Below are 15,856 nucleotides of genomic sequence, written 5' to 3' on the forward strand. Positions count from 1 at the left end.
GAATTAGTTATAAACTAACAGTTCTCATAAAATTAACACCTACAAATGTTTGCTTAGTTTAATTAAATGCACCCTGTAAAAAAAACAGATACAATTTGACAGATTATAGTACCTTAAAGTACCCTAAAGTTAAATTAAATACTGTGCAACCGACTGGTATTTTAAAAAGTAAAAAAATTAAAAACAAAAAAAATCTGTGTAATGTAATATTTGTTTCAGGACAAGGATATAGTCTAATAAATCCATACAAAAATAGAAATATATATATTTCATAAACAGATACAACTGATTTGGAAAGCCCCATGTCTCCTGAATATATATAGTTTTATGGACATTTCTAGCTTGTATAGGTCAAAAAAACCCCAGCAGTACACTAATAAAAATGTAAGCTTACCCCAAAAAAAACGATATATTTTAGGAATGTATATATAATCCAGATCAAAAGAGGTAAATATGTCTTTCTGCTCCAAACTGTAAAACTTTCCTTAATTTAGTAGTTTTGGTGACATTTCGAAAAACTGCCTCAAACCTTTTATTTTACAATATCTAATCTTTTTCTAAGATCAGACATCTTTAAAAAAGAATGACGCCAGGGGTCTACTGAGCAGTTTGAGAACAGACTTACCCTCTTTGAAATAAATCCACATTGTAGAATTTTTGCAACTCCACAGAAAATTCCACTGTGGCTTGAACTTCACTCATTTTGATGCCAGCTTGAAAAGTCACAATACGTTAGCTACTGAAAAACAAAGCAAAAAATAAAAACACAAGAAAGAACAAGTTTATCATAATTCAGACAATGTTTCAAAAATATAAAAGATCTGCAATCTGTTCATTTTCAAAATTTTGCAGCATTAAAGAAGAAGGAAAGTTTTAATCACTGGGGGTGCCAAATGGTAGGCACCCCACTGACTGTAATCACTTTTACCCGATACTGTGGCCTGGTGCCCCTGTTAGAAAAAAAAATACACTGGCCCATGGTACCAGTAAGTGAGCGATCCTCTTGTGAAAAACTGAACTTTGACAAAAAAAAGTTGACTTTTTCACTCTAGCGCATATGCATCGATCCAAGGATTGTGAAGAAAGAAGACAGAAGGAAGAGAATCACTTGCTCACAGGTACCCCAGGATCATGCAGGTTTCTGCTAACAGGAGCACTGGCTTTTCTATGAAGATAGAAAAAGTTTACTCAAAGCATCACATTAAAAAGATAAACATACAGACGCCATGGTCCTCTGCATTCCACATTTCATACAGTATTTATTCATAAGCAGTAATGAATAAGTACTGCGTAAGGGTGATGGCCCATGGGGAGATCAGATTCCTCCTGCAGGAAACTTTGCACGACTTCGGAAAACACGCGTAGGCCTTCCCACTGGCAATTCACTTTATTGCTGGTGGTAAGGCATTTCAGGGAGATTAGTTGCCCACCGTAGCAGAGATAAATTGTAGGTGACTAATCTTCCCACAGGCCATCACCCTAAGAAGGAGTACCATGGGGTCTGCAAGTATAAAGGAACAGCTATATTAATAGAATTTATATGTATGCTGTTTTGAGCTCTGTACTATGCATGTGTTTTTCAGCTGAGCACTTACATCTTCCTTGTAAAAGGGATTTATTTTTACAATAAAAATCCACTGGCAGAAGATCATTTTTTTTTTTTTTTTTTTACCTCTGAAGATGGAACTTCCATTTCATCTCATTTCCACTTATCCATGGTTGCAGCCATAAGTACATTTTCGCCACCTGAAAATGATAGGATTGCATACAATTATTATTTCATGGCTTTTTGTTTTTTTTCAGTAGCCATTATCAGTGAATACCAAAAGCTTACAACTGACACTCTATTCATAGAGCTATATTAAAAAGGGGGCGTAATAAAGAAGGCTAGGTACATAAACATGTTATTTAGCCACAGATAATCTGTTTGTGCAGTTATTGCAATACACCAAGCACTTTTTAGTTTATCTGAGAGCAAATATAGATACAACTCCTTAACTAATAATGCTACTCTGATTGACAGCATGAAAAAAGTCTTAGAAAAGCATTCTGTATGAACTAGTTAAGTTAATTTACTTGATAAATAAATCAAAACAAATGTATTTATAATATTAGAATACATCCCACTGTGCTAAAAAAAAAAAATTGTATAAAAAAATGAAAAGGCAAGAAATACTTTAAACTTAACGTATTAAATGATCCTTGTACAGACAGCACCATATAGTAAGAGCTTATTATCTAAAAAAGAGCAAGAACATATTTTGTAAACCTTATTTTACTTAATACACAGCAACATGCCAACATGTTGCCTTTTAATTCGCCTGCATGGAGTCTGTATTTTGCCCTAAGGTTTGCTTGAGTTTCTTGTGGGATCTCAGATTTCCTCCCATAGTCCAAAACCACACTGGTAAATTAATAATCCATGATAGAGTGAAATTAGACTGTAAGCTCCACTATGGCAGGAACTAATTTTCGACAATTTTTTAGTCGCTTGCGGGACTTTTTCGTACACTTGGGCGAAAAAATCGGGAAGGTTTTCCCGCTGTTCAGAAATTTTTGTATCCAATCCAAATTTATCCCATTTGGGATTCGAACTCGTGATTTCATGAATCTGCCCCCTGGTATCACACCTGAGGAACGGCTCTGGCAACATTTTCCTTTACACCATTTCCTCCGGGTACACTGGTTTCCTCCCACACTAGCTTCTGACTAGAATGACCAGTGTGTGTGTGTGAGAATGTGATAGGGACCTTAGATCGTAAGCTCCCCTTGGGCAGGGCCTAATGTAAATGGTGTATAATCTCTAAAAAAAAGCACTGTGGAAATGTGTTGGAGCTATATGAATAAAAAATAAATACATTTGATGCTCTAATTTGACAACTCTGTAATTAAAACAAGGCTACTCGAAGTGGGACAAATTTAGCCACCATATCAATGGTTGTCTTGATGGTACTGATAGGTCATGTTGTTTGGTAGTCACTTTTGGTAGATGTCGATAAAAGCAATATTAAAGAAACTGTAATGAACTGGCCAAATTAAGATGTGAAGGTAAGCGTTCTACACATCCATGTACTTTTCAACATTTGAATTACCATCCACAGCTTGCGTGATTATATTGGCTGACCTTGCAAACTGATTTAGTGCCTACAGTTACGGATAGGCCAAAAGGACCCACCCTGCCTGGGAACATTAAAAAATTGGGTTTATTGACAGTTGGGTTTATTGAGGCTTGAGATGAGGTCTTATAATTGATCACGGTTCTGCCTATAGCATGAAAGGTGTACAACCTTTTGGATCTTCCCTTTTTGTAAGGCATTTGGGCTTGTTTTGGAGAACACAAAAAGTGGTAATCTAGGCTGCAGAACGATATGCACTACCCTGACACAACTAGGAGCCCACCCTTGACATGGAAACATCCAGACTTCAAGGAGGCCTTCTGGGTCATAATAATTAGCAGCATTCCCACTCAGCCCTTCATATGATCTTGAAACTAAACCGAGCCAGAGACCTTTTCTACTTTTAGGTGTTCTATTCTTAATCAGTGAATCACTAATTTTCCCTACATAGCCCCTTATTATATATATATATTTTTAGAATTCAAATGTGTAAATAACTACACTGTAGTTGGTGGAAGGATTTAGAGTATGCCTTTCATATCAGATTTAAGGACTAGATGCCATTTGTTTATTTGTGCAAATGTGATTTTTCTATTTGTTTTTCTCTCATCTTTTTACCCATTTATTATTTGAACATTTGTAGCCATCTTCATATACTTTGTGTCTGCCAACCTAAACAACACTTCGTTTTAGATTGTAAAGTGATATCTTGTTCTATTTGTTGTTTAATAACTGGGTGACTTTAAGGGCTGTGACAGAAGGGGAGATTAGTCGCCATGCTACAAATCTCCCTTGTTGCAGGCAACTAATCTCCCCGAAATGCAATCCCACTGGCTAGAATGTAATTCTATGTGGCATAAATGGCATACGTGGAGCTGTGATTTGCCGAAGTCGCGAAAGCCTCTCAAGGCAACTTCCGTGACTTCGGCAAATTGCAGCACTGCGTATGCCATCCCATGGGCGATTTACATTCTAGGTGATGGAATGACATTTCGGGGAGATTAGTCGCCCTCGAACAAGGGAGATTTGTCGAGCGGTGACTAATCGCCCCGTCTGTCACAGCCCTTAGCCTGAGGTTATAGATTTATTTCAAGGCTTTGGTTAAGTGGGAAAGCTCATGTTGCATTTCAAGAACTTCTATATTCTTTATGATATCCATTTTATTGGGCTTCTCTACCATTCTTGTGCAGGGCGACTTTTCTTTATGAATTAAAAAAGGTAAAGAGAAGTGAAAAGAGAGAAAGCTAGCCGACAAATAAAAATTTCTGAATGGTAAGCATCTTAAATGCAAATGGGTCTTCTCATTAAACATTATATATACTGTGGTTTAGTTTTAGTTATCATCCAGCCATTGAACTGGATGTTCAAGTGAGTTTTTTATTCTGCTAGTATAAGATGAATTTCTTTGGATCCAAAGAGTCCACTTACTGCTATTGCCTTCTTTGCATGAAATAAAAAAAATTTGAGAAGGGTGAGAATAGCAAAAAAATATTCCCCCTGGCTAGTGTTTCTGTTTCTCAGTACTGATACCATTTAAAGCTTACACAAAGGTAAGCAGTCACAGAGGTCAGACACGTGGGGGGCCACAGAGTGTGTGTGTGGGGGGGGGAACTGCTTTAAGTTATAAATGAAGTAATGAGACATGCAACATGTATTTCATAGCACTGTTACTAACACCTGTCTTACTCTCTTGGGTCATATTAGCAGGTTTCTTTCAGACTCCCCAGTGTATAGGCAAATTGTCTGCTTTAAGCCCCAGACACCTATTATATCTTTTAGTCTGAGAACCAAATAAATACGTAAACATATAATCTTCATAAAATAAAAAGCAACATATTTTAACATGTTCATCCTTTTAACAAACTAGTTATCAGATGTAATAGGGAAAGAAACAATGACACTATAAAAAGCAATAAATTGGGGTTGGGGTTTTTTGTAGTATATGTAATTGGAAATTGATTTATAAAGCAACAAGCTGTAAAAACAAAATCCATTAGCAACAAAAAAAGACAAGTTACAATGAAAATCATCACAGAGCTATTAAAAGCCACTAATCATGAGGCACATTAAAGGTTTATACTACTTAAAAATGATTTTAATTATGAGGTAGACAGCAGAATGCTAAAGGCAAATGTCACTTGGGCCTTATTTTTTTTACTTGTTAATTATTTTTGTTCTGCAGTTTTCATGGACATTAAACGGTTACATCACTGTTAGGGCATAATTAACCAGAGCCCGATAGTAGCATTGCAGATGAATAGTAGATGTGCATAAAAGAAAAGCTTTACAGACAATCTGTTTTATATTTGGCTGGATCAGCATATTCAGGGGCATGCAGAAGAGACAGAATTGGAAGGCTAATAATTCAAAATCTATACAAAATAAATAATGGAGCTGAAACTGAAACACTGCTAAGAATTCATGTTAATCTAGAATATAAGTGACTGTAAAGGTAAAATGTTCATTTTAAACAACTAATCTTTGCTAAGTTAAGTTTCAAGGTCTAAATAACTTTTTAGCACAAAACAATTAAAAAATACAAAAGAAAATGGAGACAACTAAAGATGACAAAGTTGCTTTCGGTCTGTATCAGCAAGATGAGGCATAGAAAACATCTGGTACTTAAGATGTAAGGAGATGTAACAACAGCAAGGAGTAAAAAGAATCCAAAATTATTTTTTAATTATGTGAATAGTAAAAAAATGAAGCAAGAAGGGGTGGGAACTTTATTATCACGGGGGGGGGGGTACGTTGGTTGATGAGAACGGGGAAAAAGCAGAAATTTTGAACTCTTATTTTTCATCTGTCTATACATCTGAGGAGCCAGATAATGAAGGCTTCCCTTTTAATTTACCAAGTGCTAGTAATTTAGCTACTGACGCGTGGGTCACTCAGGAGGAAATTCAAAAGAGACTTGAACATGTAAAGGTAAACAAAGGTCCAGGACCGGATGGGATTCATCCCAGGGTATTAAATGAGCTGAGCGCTGTGATTGCCAAGCCTCTTCACATAATTTTTCAGGATTCGTTGAGGTTTGGCATGGTGCCGAGAGACTGGCGGATTGCTAATGTGGTGCCATTATTTAAAAAGGGATCTCGTTCTCAGCCTGAAAACTATAGGCCTGTTAGTCTGACATCAGTAGTAGGAAAGCTTCTGGAAGGGGTAATAAGGGATAGGATAGTTGAATACATTGCAGTTCACAATACTATTAGTTTGTGCCAGCATGGTTTTATGCGTAACAGATCTTGCCAGACTAATTTAGTTGCCTTTTATGAGGAGGTGAGCAGGAACCTTGATGCTGGAATGGCAGTTGATGTCATCTACTTAGATTTTGCTAAAGCGTTTGATACAGTACCTTACAGAAGGTTAATGATCAAATTGAGGAATATTGGCCTAGAACATAATATTTGTAATTGGATAGAAAACTGGCTGAAGGATAGAGTACAAAGAGTGGTGGTAAATGGAACATTTTCTAATTGGGCCAGTGTGGTTAGTGGAGTACCCCAGGGGTCAGTCCTTGGTCCTTTGCTTTTTAACTTGTTTATTAATGACCTGGAGGTGGGCATAGACAGTACTGTTTCTATTTTTGCTGATGACACTAAATTGTGCAAAACTATAAGTTCCATGCAGGATGCTGCCGCTTTGCAGAGCGATTTGACAAAATTGGAAAACTGGGCAGCTAACTGGAAAATGAGGTTCAATGTTGACAAGTGCAAAGTTATGCACTTTGGTAGGAATAATATAAACGCAAACTATCTACTGAATGGCAGTGTGTTGGGGGTTTCCTTAATGGAGAAGGATCTAGGGGTTTTTGTAGATCACAAGTTGTCCAATTCCAGGCAGTGTCATTCTGTGGCTACTACAGCAAATAAAGTGCTGTCTTGTATAAAAAAGGGCATTGACACATAATTTTGCCCCTTTATAGGTCCCTGGTAAGGCCTCACCTTGAGTATGCAGTGCAGTTTTGGGCTCCAGTCCTTAAGAAAGATATTAATGAGCTGGAGAGAGTGCAGAGACGTGCAACTAAACTGGTTAAGGGGATGGAAGATTTAAGCTATGAGGTTAGACTGTCGAGGTTGGGGTTGTTTTCTCTGGAAAAGAGGCGCTTGCGAGGGGACATGATTACTCTGTACAAGTACATTAGAGGGGATTATAGGCAGTTGGGGGATGTTCTTTTTTCCCATAAAAACAATCAGCGCACCAGAGGTCACCCCTATAGATTAGAGGAACAGAGCTTCCATTTGAAGCAGCGTAGGTGGTTTTTCACGGTGAGGGCAGTAAGGCTGTGGAATGCCCTTCCTAGTGATGTGGTAATGGCAGACTCTGTTAATGCCTTTAAGAGGGGCCTGGATGAGTTTTTGAACAATCAGAATATCCAAGGCTATTGTGATACTAATATCTACAGTTAGTATTACTGGTTGTGTATATATATAGTTTATGTATGTGAGTGTATAGATTGGTTAGTATAGGTTGTGTGCTGGGTTTACTCGGATGGGTTGAACTTGATGGACAATGGTCTTTTTTCAACCCTATGTAACTATGTAACACACACATTCCTAAAAGATGCTTCTGGTAGAACTAGAGTCTAAGCAATAACTATGAGATGGGTAAAGGGCTATAATTTGAAAACTTCCACTCTTACCAAAGGGTATACCAATAGGAGAAAGAAAAGCAGAGAATATAAGAATGTTGTGAGGACTATTACAAAGTTAATTATTTGTCAACAAAGAAGATCTCCTAAAAGTTTTGAAGTTATAAATGTACCTATGCCAATGGCAAAATAACCACACAAGATTGGCATAAATGTGGAATTCTGCTGGTTTGGCCACATTCATAGATATTTGCCTTATCTGGCCACCAATGATCAGGATGATTATGGGGTGGGGACCCTATCCCCCCCTTTGATTTTCAAACCTGACAGATACTTGCCCAAATTCCATTTAGATATTGGTCAGGTGAGGCGCTACACAAGGGCCAATACACTGACAACTTGGTCTGGAGCACTGTTGCATGCTAATCTAGGGTAGTGATGCAACTGGAAAATTCCTTGACACAAACAAGCCTCCACACTCCAGCGACTTGGGATCTGTGGAAGGCTGTTTGTATGAGGTATACCACACACTAAAACAACATTTTATATAAATAAAACACAGTTCCATGATTCAACAAGCTTGTGCAAATATTCCAGGTTCTAACCAAAACACACATAAACACAGTTAAGCAAACAGATATCAGTCACAGACTCCTGTATCTCCAAAAACATCCTCCTCCTAAAAACAGTTTTTGAGAATGTAATTCTAATCAACTTTCCAAAAATAAAATAATTAAAAATTTTTAAAAAAAGTTATTTGAAAATGTATGTAAATGCTTTTAAAAGCAGCTGTATAGATTCTCTGCACTCCAGGCTCTAAATCCTGTAACAATGTTGCCAGGTGATTAAAAGACCTTAAAGAGATCTGACAATGGTTAAACCCAAAAATTACCGTTGACTGCAAAGGTAATTGGTGCAGGTAAATCAGAGTAATTGTGTAATGTGCATAATTACATTGACATACCCGTAGCGATTTACAGTGCCAGTAAGGGCAAGGTATATTCAGATGTTTTGCTTTTTGACAATTGACATGGGTAGCACATCACCCCATATGTTGTTACCCTTTTGTGTGGGAGTACAGACGTGGGTAGCACATCAGCCCATATGTTGTTGCCCTTTTGTGTGGGTGGGAGTACAGACGTGGGTAGCACATCACTCCATATGTTGTTGCCCTTTTGTGTGGAAGTACAGACGTGGGTAGCACATCACCCCATATGTTGTTGCCCTTTTGTGTGAGAGTACAGACGTGGGTAGCAAAAGTATGGGACCCTTTTTCCAAAAACCCATTTACCAGAAAACACTGAATTATCGGAAGGCCATAAAGTCCATTTTAAGCATATAATTCTGTTTTTTTAATTATTTCCTTCACTATAATAACAGTATAGAGAAGTCCTTACTAAGCTGCATGAAGCCATATTGATGGCAAAACAATTCTTTTGCTTTTTTTCTTTTTTAAATGTTTTTCAATAGATTTAAGGTATTACGGAAAAATTACAGAAAGAGCCCTTATCCAAAAATCCAAGTACCAAGTAATCTCAAAAACTGATCCCACACCTGTATTTAAAAGGCAGTGCTTTATTATGGGATTTTATAGTGGCTTTATTTATATTGAAAAAACAATACAAAATTGCAGGGGCAGGCACATACTAAATTTAAAGGGAACATGGTTACCCACAAATAAAAAGCTTAATAAAAGTAATTTGTAAATTAAACATTAAACACTCTTTTTTATTAAAACATCCATACCTGATATAAATGTATTTAAAAATCTGAGCGCTCTGCCACGTCTCTATACCTCAGGCATAGAGTAGGGACAGTCAATTACTTTCAACTTTCCATTCTGCACTTCATTAACAGTGTAGTCGGTGCGTGGGCATGGGAATTAGGTCCCCCATTCTGCCACACAGATTTTGGGGTGATAGAAATTTTGTTTTAATAAGTGTCCACAAAATGGTGCCTGTCTGCTTGCTGTGATTGTGAATTTCAAAAATAAAGGAAAGGAAATGTAAACAACTTATATAGTGTTGTTAAAGTTTATTTTGCTCAGATAAAATGATTTGGCATTTCATAGGGTGACAGGTCCCCATTAATAGCAATATCATTTACGGTATTTAAGTCATTAAAAGGTTTAACGGATGTTGGAAAAGTTGAAAATGTACTTAGATTAACATTTTACATTAGGTAAAATGGACTATAAATTAGCATTGACATCTCCAGGTTTATGTTGCACTGTGTATTGTTTTGCAAAAATTACTGTGGGAAGGTCAAAGAGCATTGGCAGACAGGGATGAAAGATGCAAAACCTGCTTAGCAAAAAACCTCCCAATTCAAGTAAGTACAAAAAGATTGTGAAACTGCAGCCTTCATGGGAAAGTAGCATATTCCAGCAAGTATAAATACAGTCAGAGAAAGTTGTCAAATTGCAGCCTTTATGGAATTTCCCAAATACTTAAGGAAGGGTTTATCAAAATGTGAGTTTGGAGTTTAATACATAAAAACTCACGTTCAATTCATTCCTATGGAATTTTTAGAAGAAGAACAAGGAGGTGGAAATGTATTTATATGCAAATTATTATTGCTATTGTTAACACATATTTCTTAAGCGCCAACATATTCTGAACCACTGCAAAATAAATGAGTGTATACACTGAACATACACATACCAAAATACAATCGATGCAAGAGTTAAAGAGGGTCATTGCAGAGATTTTCAAAGGATCAGTGAATATTGACCAAAGAGAAGTACTGCTCTATTTAGCAGAGCATTACATCCCCTCTGGCTTTAAATAAAAAAATAAAAACTTGTCAGAGAAAGGTTATGGAATGTGACCAAACGTTGGAATTAATTTTCAAAATAAAGGTATTTTCATGAAAAATAATCCAAACTGTATCCTCTCACAGACCTAAACAATTCATCATAAAAATAATAAAACCTGTAAATCAACCAAATAGTGATATGTGGTTGCTAGTACACATCCCATTGCCTACATATGAAATGCTGGTCAGGGTAAAAATAAATAAGCATATATGATGTGTTTTACGGTTATGTTGTGATCACTTTTTAAAGGGATTTTCATATTCACTGATACATTTTCAGGTTATGTTGTCAGGCAATCTACTTTCCCATATTTGTAAGGAGTCTCCACACATGAACTGTACCTTACACATCCTATTGGAAAAATGTGCATGTTTTGGTCCTCCCTGGGACCTTTCTATATATGATATATATCACGCTTACTTGCTTGACAGATTTGATAAAGGTTTTTTACCCTGATTTACAAACCTGCTCATAAGGGTGGATTATTATGAATTATAGATATTACACTGAAATATGGCACGCATACATAACTTATATTTACATGTAACTCTACCTTAAATACTGTTTATGATATATATAATATATTATTATAAAAAAGACATAGTAAGGACTTGGGGTCTTTTGTACAAGAATGTATAAGTGTATAAGAATAAGTGAATAACAGTTATGAACAGCCACCAGTGCCCACCACTTTTGCACCAACTGTCATCTTCCTTGATAAAGTATAAGGTTCTTTTTCATTCTAGTGGATCATATATCAAAAGCCACAAAGTCATTTTTTACAGACCCAGATTTGGAAGATTCTAGTGAAATCATTTCAGCCCTGTTATTGATATCAATACATTTCAATCCCCCTAATTGAAGTTACTGTACAAACACAAAATAATGGTTATGGATCATTTGGCGGTGATATTACAACTTTTCAAGACATTCTCTTTTTATAATTGCACAAGAAGGTAAACGGATCCAAAAATCATAGATTATCTCAAAAAATTACTACATATGTACTTTTTAAAATTAGCATTATGCTGATTTTCTGCTATTTATTCAGGGAGGCAACACCGGGTCCTTGTAGGCCTTAAAAGGAATTTTTTTTTTATTGTTTGCCTTTTTATTACAGTCTCCATGACACACATATTGTCAAATATACTTGTGCGCAGTCAGGAAGGAGCACTTAGGACTGAATTGTATGTGAGGGCATAGAGATGGGAAAATTATTATATGATTATATTTTTTACAGATATGAGCTCATTTTTCACTGGCATTGAAACAAAACCATGATAATTTATTCTTGCTTTTTCCTACCCAACGTAGGATTTCCCTTTAAGTCTTCTGTTAAATTAAATCAAAATCTGAATTCTGCAAAAGTTGCTGGGAGTCAGCCAAATCCTGAACCAATTTAGTGTACCCCTTTCCACCAAAGGTGGGTGCACTCAGAGTAGCGGAAATATTATTTATAGACAGGGCATTATGCATGTAGGTGGAGCATGCAACAAAAACTGCATGTAAATATTTTAACCTAATTAATTTGGCATTGCTCTAAAGGCTCCGGCCATTAAAAAAAGACCCACTCCACATTCTTGTCACTGTCTCTATATAAAACTACAATATGCTACAGCAGCTTGCTCTGCCCCGAAGGAGCGAAAGGTTAGAGAATGTTTACAAGCAGCTAGGTTACTGCCTAGGCAAGCCCATGCCCCTTAAGCAAGAAAAAGGTAAGTGTATGTATATATTAGATATAGATTGTAAGCTCTACGGGGCAGGGACCTCCATCCTCTTGTGTCTTTCACTCTTATCTTATTGCAACTGTAACTGTATCTTGTATTTATTGTTGTACTTTGTATTTATCTATTATCTTATTAACCCCCTGTTTGTATTAATGTATTCTACTGTACAGCGCTGCGTACATAAGTAGCGCTTTATAAATAAAAATATACATACATACGTTTGTTTATGTTAAACTACTGCAATTAAATAACAACAAAATTCTGTCAACCATATATTCCCTACTTCCAAGTGATTATTGTGCTGCCTTGGGCTCAGAAAATGAAAAGCATAGTAGTTCTTGGCAGATTACTGCACTACTCACACACCTGACCAATGTAAGGGACAACTGGAAGCAGGACACACAAGGCAGCGACGCACTCTGCAGAAAAGTACCACATGCTGTTTAATTTAAAAATGAGGCAAAGTAACTTTGAGAAAAAGTTCACTGACTTTAGTCAGTGGGGTGTGACTTCATTTGGCATTCTCCCAAGTATTTTAAAAGTGACATAGTCCCTTTAAGAAACAATTATTATTTCATTTTGCACACTGGCCATCTTCAATAGAGGAATTTCAGTTTTAGCAGCTGCTGTTTACAGCATTCATTTTATTTGAAAAAGCATTCTTTTACAGTGAAAAAACAGTTTAAGGAAGGAATCCTAAGTAAGTCCACAAAACTGTCCCTATGATGTTTAGGGTGTGCTAACCTTAAACCCCCTACTAGTGCATACTACAGTGCTTTGTATGATTCAGTAACATTAGGATGTTCGTTTTTCTATTCATTGCAGAAATTGAAATGACCGACAGTTCAGTTCCAGACTAATAAGCACCTGCATTCTTCAGGAACAATAACATTTCCTTATAACAATTCAGTGCCAGTTTCCTCTGCACTGTAAGATCCTTGTGCTCTACTTTTACATAACCCATAACAGCTAGTCTGACAGACACTTACAAAAGTGCATTGTACACACCCAGTGGAACAGATGCACTCCATATTGCACAGGAAGCTTTACAGAAATAATGTGTAACTGTAAAAATGTAGCATTTCCAGGCTGTCATAGAAATAGACACACTACAATACAACTACATCCACACAATACAATATATATTAACACTTCGATTTCATATTAACAGTTACATGTATTATATAACAATAATATATACTGCAAATACACAAGGTGCATCCCTGTACTGCACATATACACTCAGTCCCCCTAGTACAGCTGTACCACCCCCTCTTACTCCCTAATGCGTATACACACACTGGCACAGTTCTATCCCCATAAGCTTACACACGAACACAAACAGCTGTACCACAGAGCACAGACACACAACTGTACTGTACTCCCATTCAGTTTGTACTATGCACTGTACAGTTATGCCCCATACTGTACATACACACAACTGTACACCATACATACCGCCCGACAGTCCCGCTTTTCGCGGGACAGCCCCGATTTTCATAAGACAATCCCGCAATCCCGATCGCTGTTTAAATGTCCCGCAACGCCTTTAAATGTCCAGCTCCTCGGCTCCTGCCGGCCAGCTCTCTCAGATTTTAGTCACACTATCGCGAGACGAGACTACGAGAATGTGACGTCACGATCGCAGAGTATATAAACGCATTGACGTTGCACGCCGCTGTCTTGGGTAGTGACAAGTACGGATAGAGTTGAGGTTGATAGAGAACTATACTGATAGCAATGCATGACTTAATTTTGTTACCTCGGCTCGTTGTTTCTACTTTTGTCAGTGAAACAAATAGGAAAATAAATAATTGGTTGTTATTACGTGTTCTTTGCCAGGAAAATTATGTATTACTGGAGTTTCTGTTCCCATTATTTCACTAAAATTAAGTAGCCTTAATTAAGGGGGCTCAAACTCAATTTACCTGGGGGCCGCAGGAGGCAAAGTTAGGATGAGGCTGGGCCGCATAAGGGTTTTTACAAAAAATTGGCTTTCAAGGGATAAGGCAAGGCACGGCGGGCGGGAGCTGCTGATTGCGGAAATGACGTTATGCCATCATAACAGTTATTATGGGAAGACGTTCTGTGTGCACAATTAGCTCCTTAGCAGCTAATTGTGCACACAGAACGTCTTCCCATAATAAATGTTATGATGGCATAACGTCATTTCCGCAATCAGCAGCTCCCGCCCGCCGTGCCTTGCATTATCCCTTGAATCGCAATAAAAATCGCGATCCATTCATTGCTTTTGAGAAGGCGTTGGTGCGGGCCACAAAATACTGTACCGAGGGCCGCAAATCACCCGCGGGCTGCGAGTTTGAGACCCCTGCCTTAATTTATGTACTCGCTAGAAAATATTTCTGTGGTTGTCAGCAATAGCTGTAGCTGGAACCACTGCTCTCACTATTTTATGAGAGATACTGCTCTGCTCGCAGTTCTTAGTTGTGCCAATGAGTGACAAGAAAAAAATACATTTTTTTGTTGGTTTACAGCAATAGCTATAATCATTAGAGTCTCAGCTACCAATATTTGAAAAAAAGTACAATCATTTTATTCTACTTTCTAGCACTCCTAATTGTGCCAAAAAGTAATGTTCTTGCTGGTGATCAGCTATACACACTCCTCAAAACCTCTGCTTCCAATCATTTTTTCCTCTGCTCAGAGCTCTGACTTATGCACCCAACATTTGACTAAAAGCACAATTCATTTTGTTAATTTTTGTCCATTCAATTCTGTTCAGAATTATGCTGTGGAACAAAAAAGTATTTTTTTTCCAATTGCCACCAGAGCCTCTGATTCAAATTTGACCAAAAGGGCTAAACTCCATGAGAGATTCTGCAGAAGGGTATTGGATTGACAGAACACATCCCAAGTCCAATGTAGTTGCATGGGTTAAAACATAATGGAACTGATACAAAAAATCTAACGCGTATCCTGCATGTAAGGATTGCCATCTGACATGACACACCTGTAGAGGGATTACAGCTGTGGAGATCAGATTTTGTAGGATCCTACAAATCTTGTGTTGTTGCATGCCAAGATCAGATAAAATCTGACCCCCAAACTCTCCCATTGAGTTCAACCCAAAAGGGAAGAGCTTTTGTACAAACTAGGGCCAGGTGATATTAAGTAATCTTTATTTCTTTGATTTTTGTTAAACTAGAATTAGGGGTTCTCATTGTTTTGTGAGCAAAAAAAGGCCATTTTTTTTTACAATTGTGAGCAGATATCAGACAGCCTCTATAGGGGCCAATAAGCTGTTGGCTTTGTCTAAAGGGACTGAGTTGGTAGCTTTTGTCATCCTGTGTATGGCCAGCTGTTGGGAAAAGGACTAGTTTAGGGGAAGAATGGCTTAAAGTGAGCAATGGTAATCAGTTTTTAGACTTGTACTTTTTTTACAGTGGCATCAGAGGATCCCAGTGTTTTCTATGCAAACAGGCTATATTTTTCACAATTTAACGAGAAAACAAGGAGACAATTAGGAGAAGACCTTAAGTAACCTTGTCTCTTAATGTACTTTTAAAAACAAAACCATCATCAGTACGTTCTTTTATCCAGCAATGGTGATGCTTTATATAGGAGTGTGATGGTTAGGTTTGTT

At 37.3% G+C, this 15,856-nt stretch overlaps 1 protein-coding gene across 7 annotated transcripts in view; it reads right to left on the reverse strand.

The window, feature by feature from the left end:
* fam135a (family with sequence similarity 135 member A) overlaps window positions 1-13,878 on the reverse strand; it is a 63,144-nt gene extending 49,266 nt beyond the window's left edge. For 4 of the 7 annotated variants that reach the window (XM_004914506.4, XM_004914505.4, XM_018094346.2 and 1 more), the window contains exons 1-3: window positions 13,711-13,877; window positions 1,673-1,746; window positions 626-739 (exon numbers count right to left, since the gene is read on the reverse strand). In XM_004914506.4, the coding sequence (XP_004914563.1) occupies window positions 626-702 (77 nt within the window). In that variant the 5' untranslated portion in view covers window positions 703-739; window positions 1,673-1,746; window positions 13,711-13,877. Of the gene's footprint in view, window positions 1-625; window positions 740-1,672; window positions 1,747-13,710 lie in introns of all 7 variants that reach the window. The other 3 variants (XM_004914503.4, XM_031902991.1, XM_031902992.1) reach the window with 2 other exon arrangements.
* Between the last annotated feature and the right edge of the window lie 1,978 nt (window positions 13,879-15,856).

Source organism: Xenopus tropicalis, chromosome 5 (genome assembly GCF_000004195.4).
Source record: "Xenopus tropicalis strain Nigerian chromosome 5, UCB_Xtro_10.0, whole genome shotgun sequence".
In the NCBI taxonomy this organism is placed as follows: Eukaryota; Metazoa; Chordata; class Amphibia; order Anura; family Pipidae; genus Xenopus; species Xenopus tropicalis.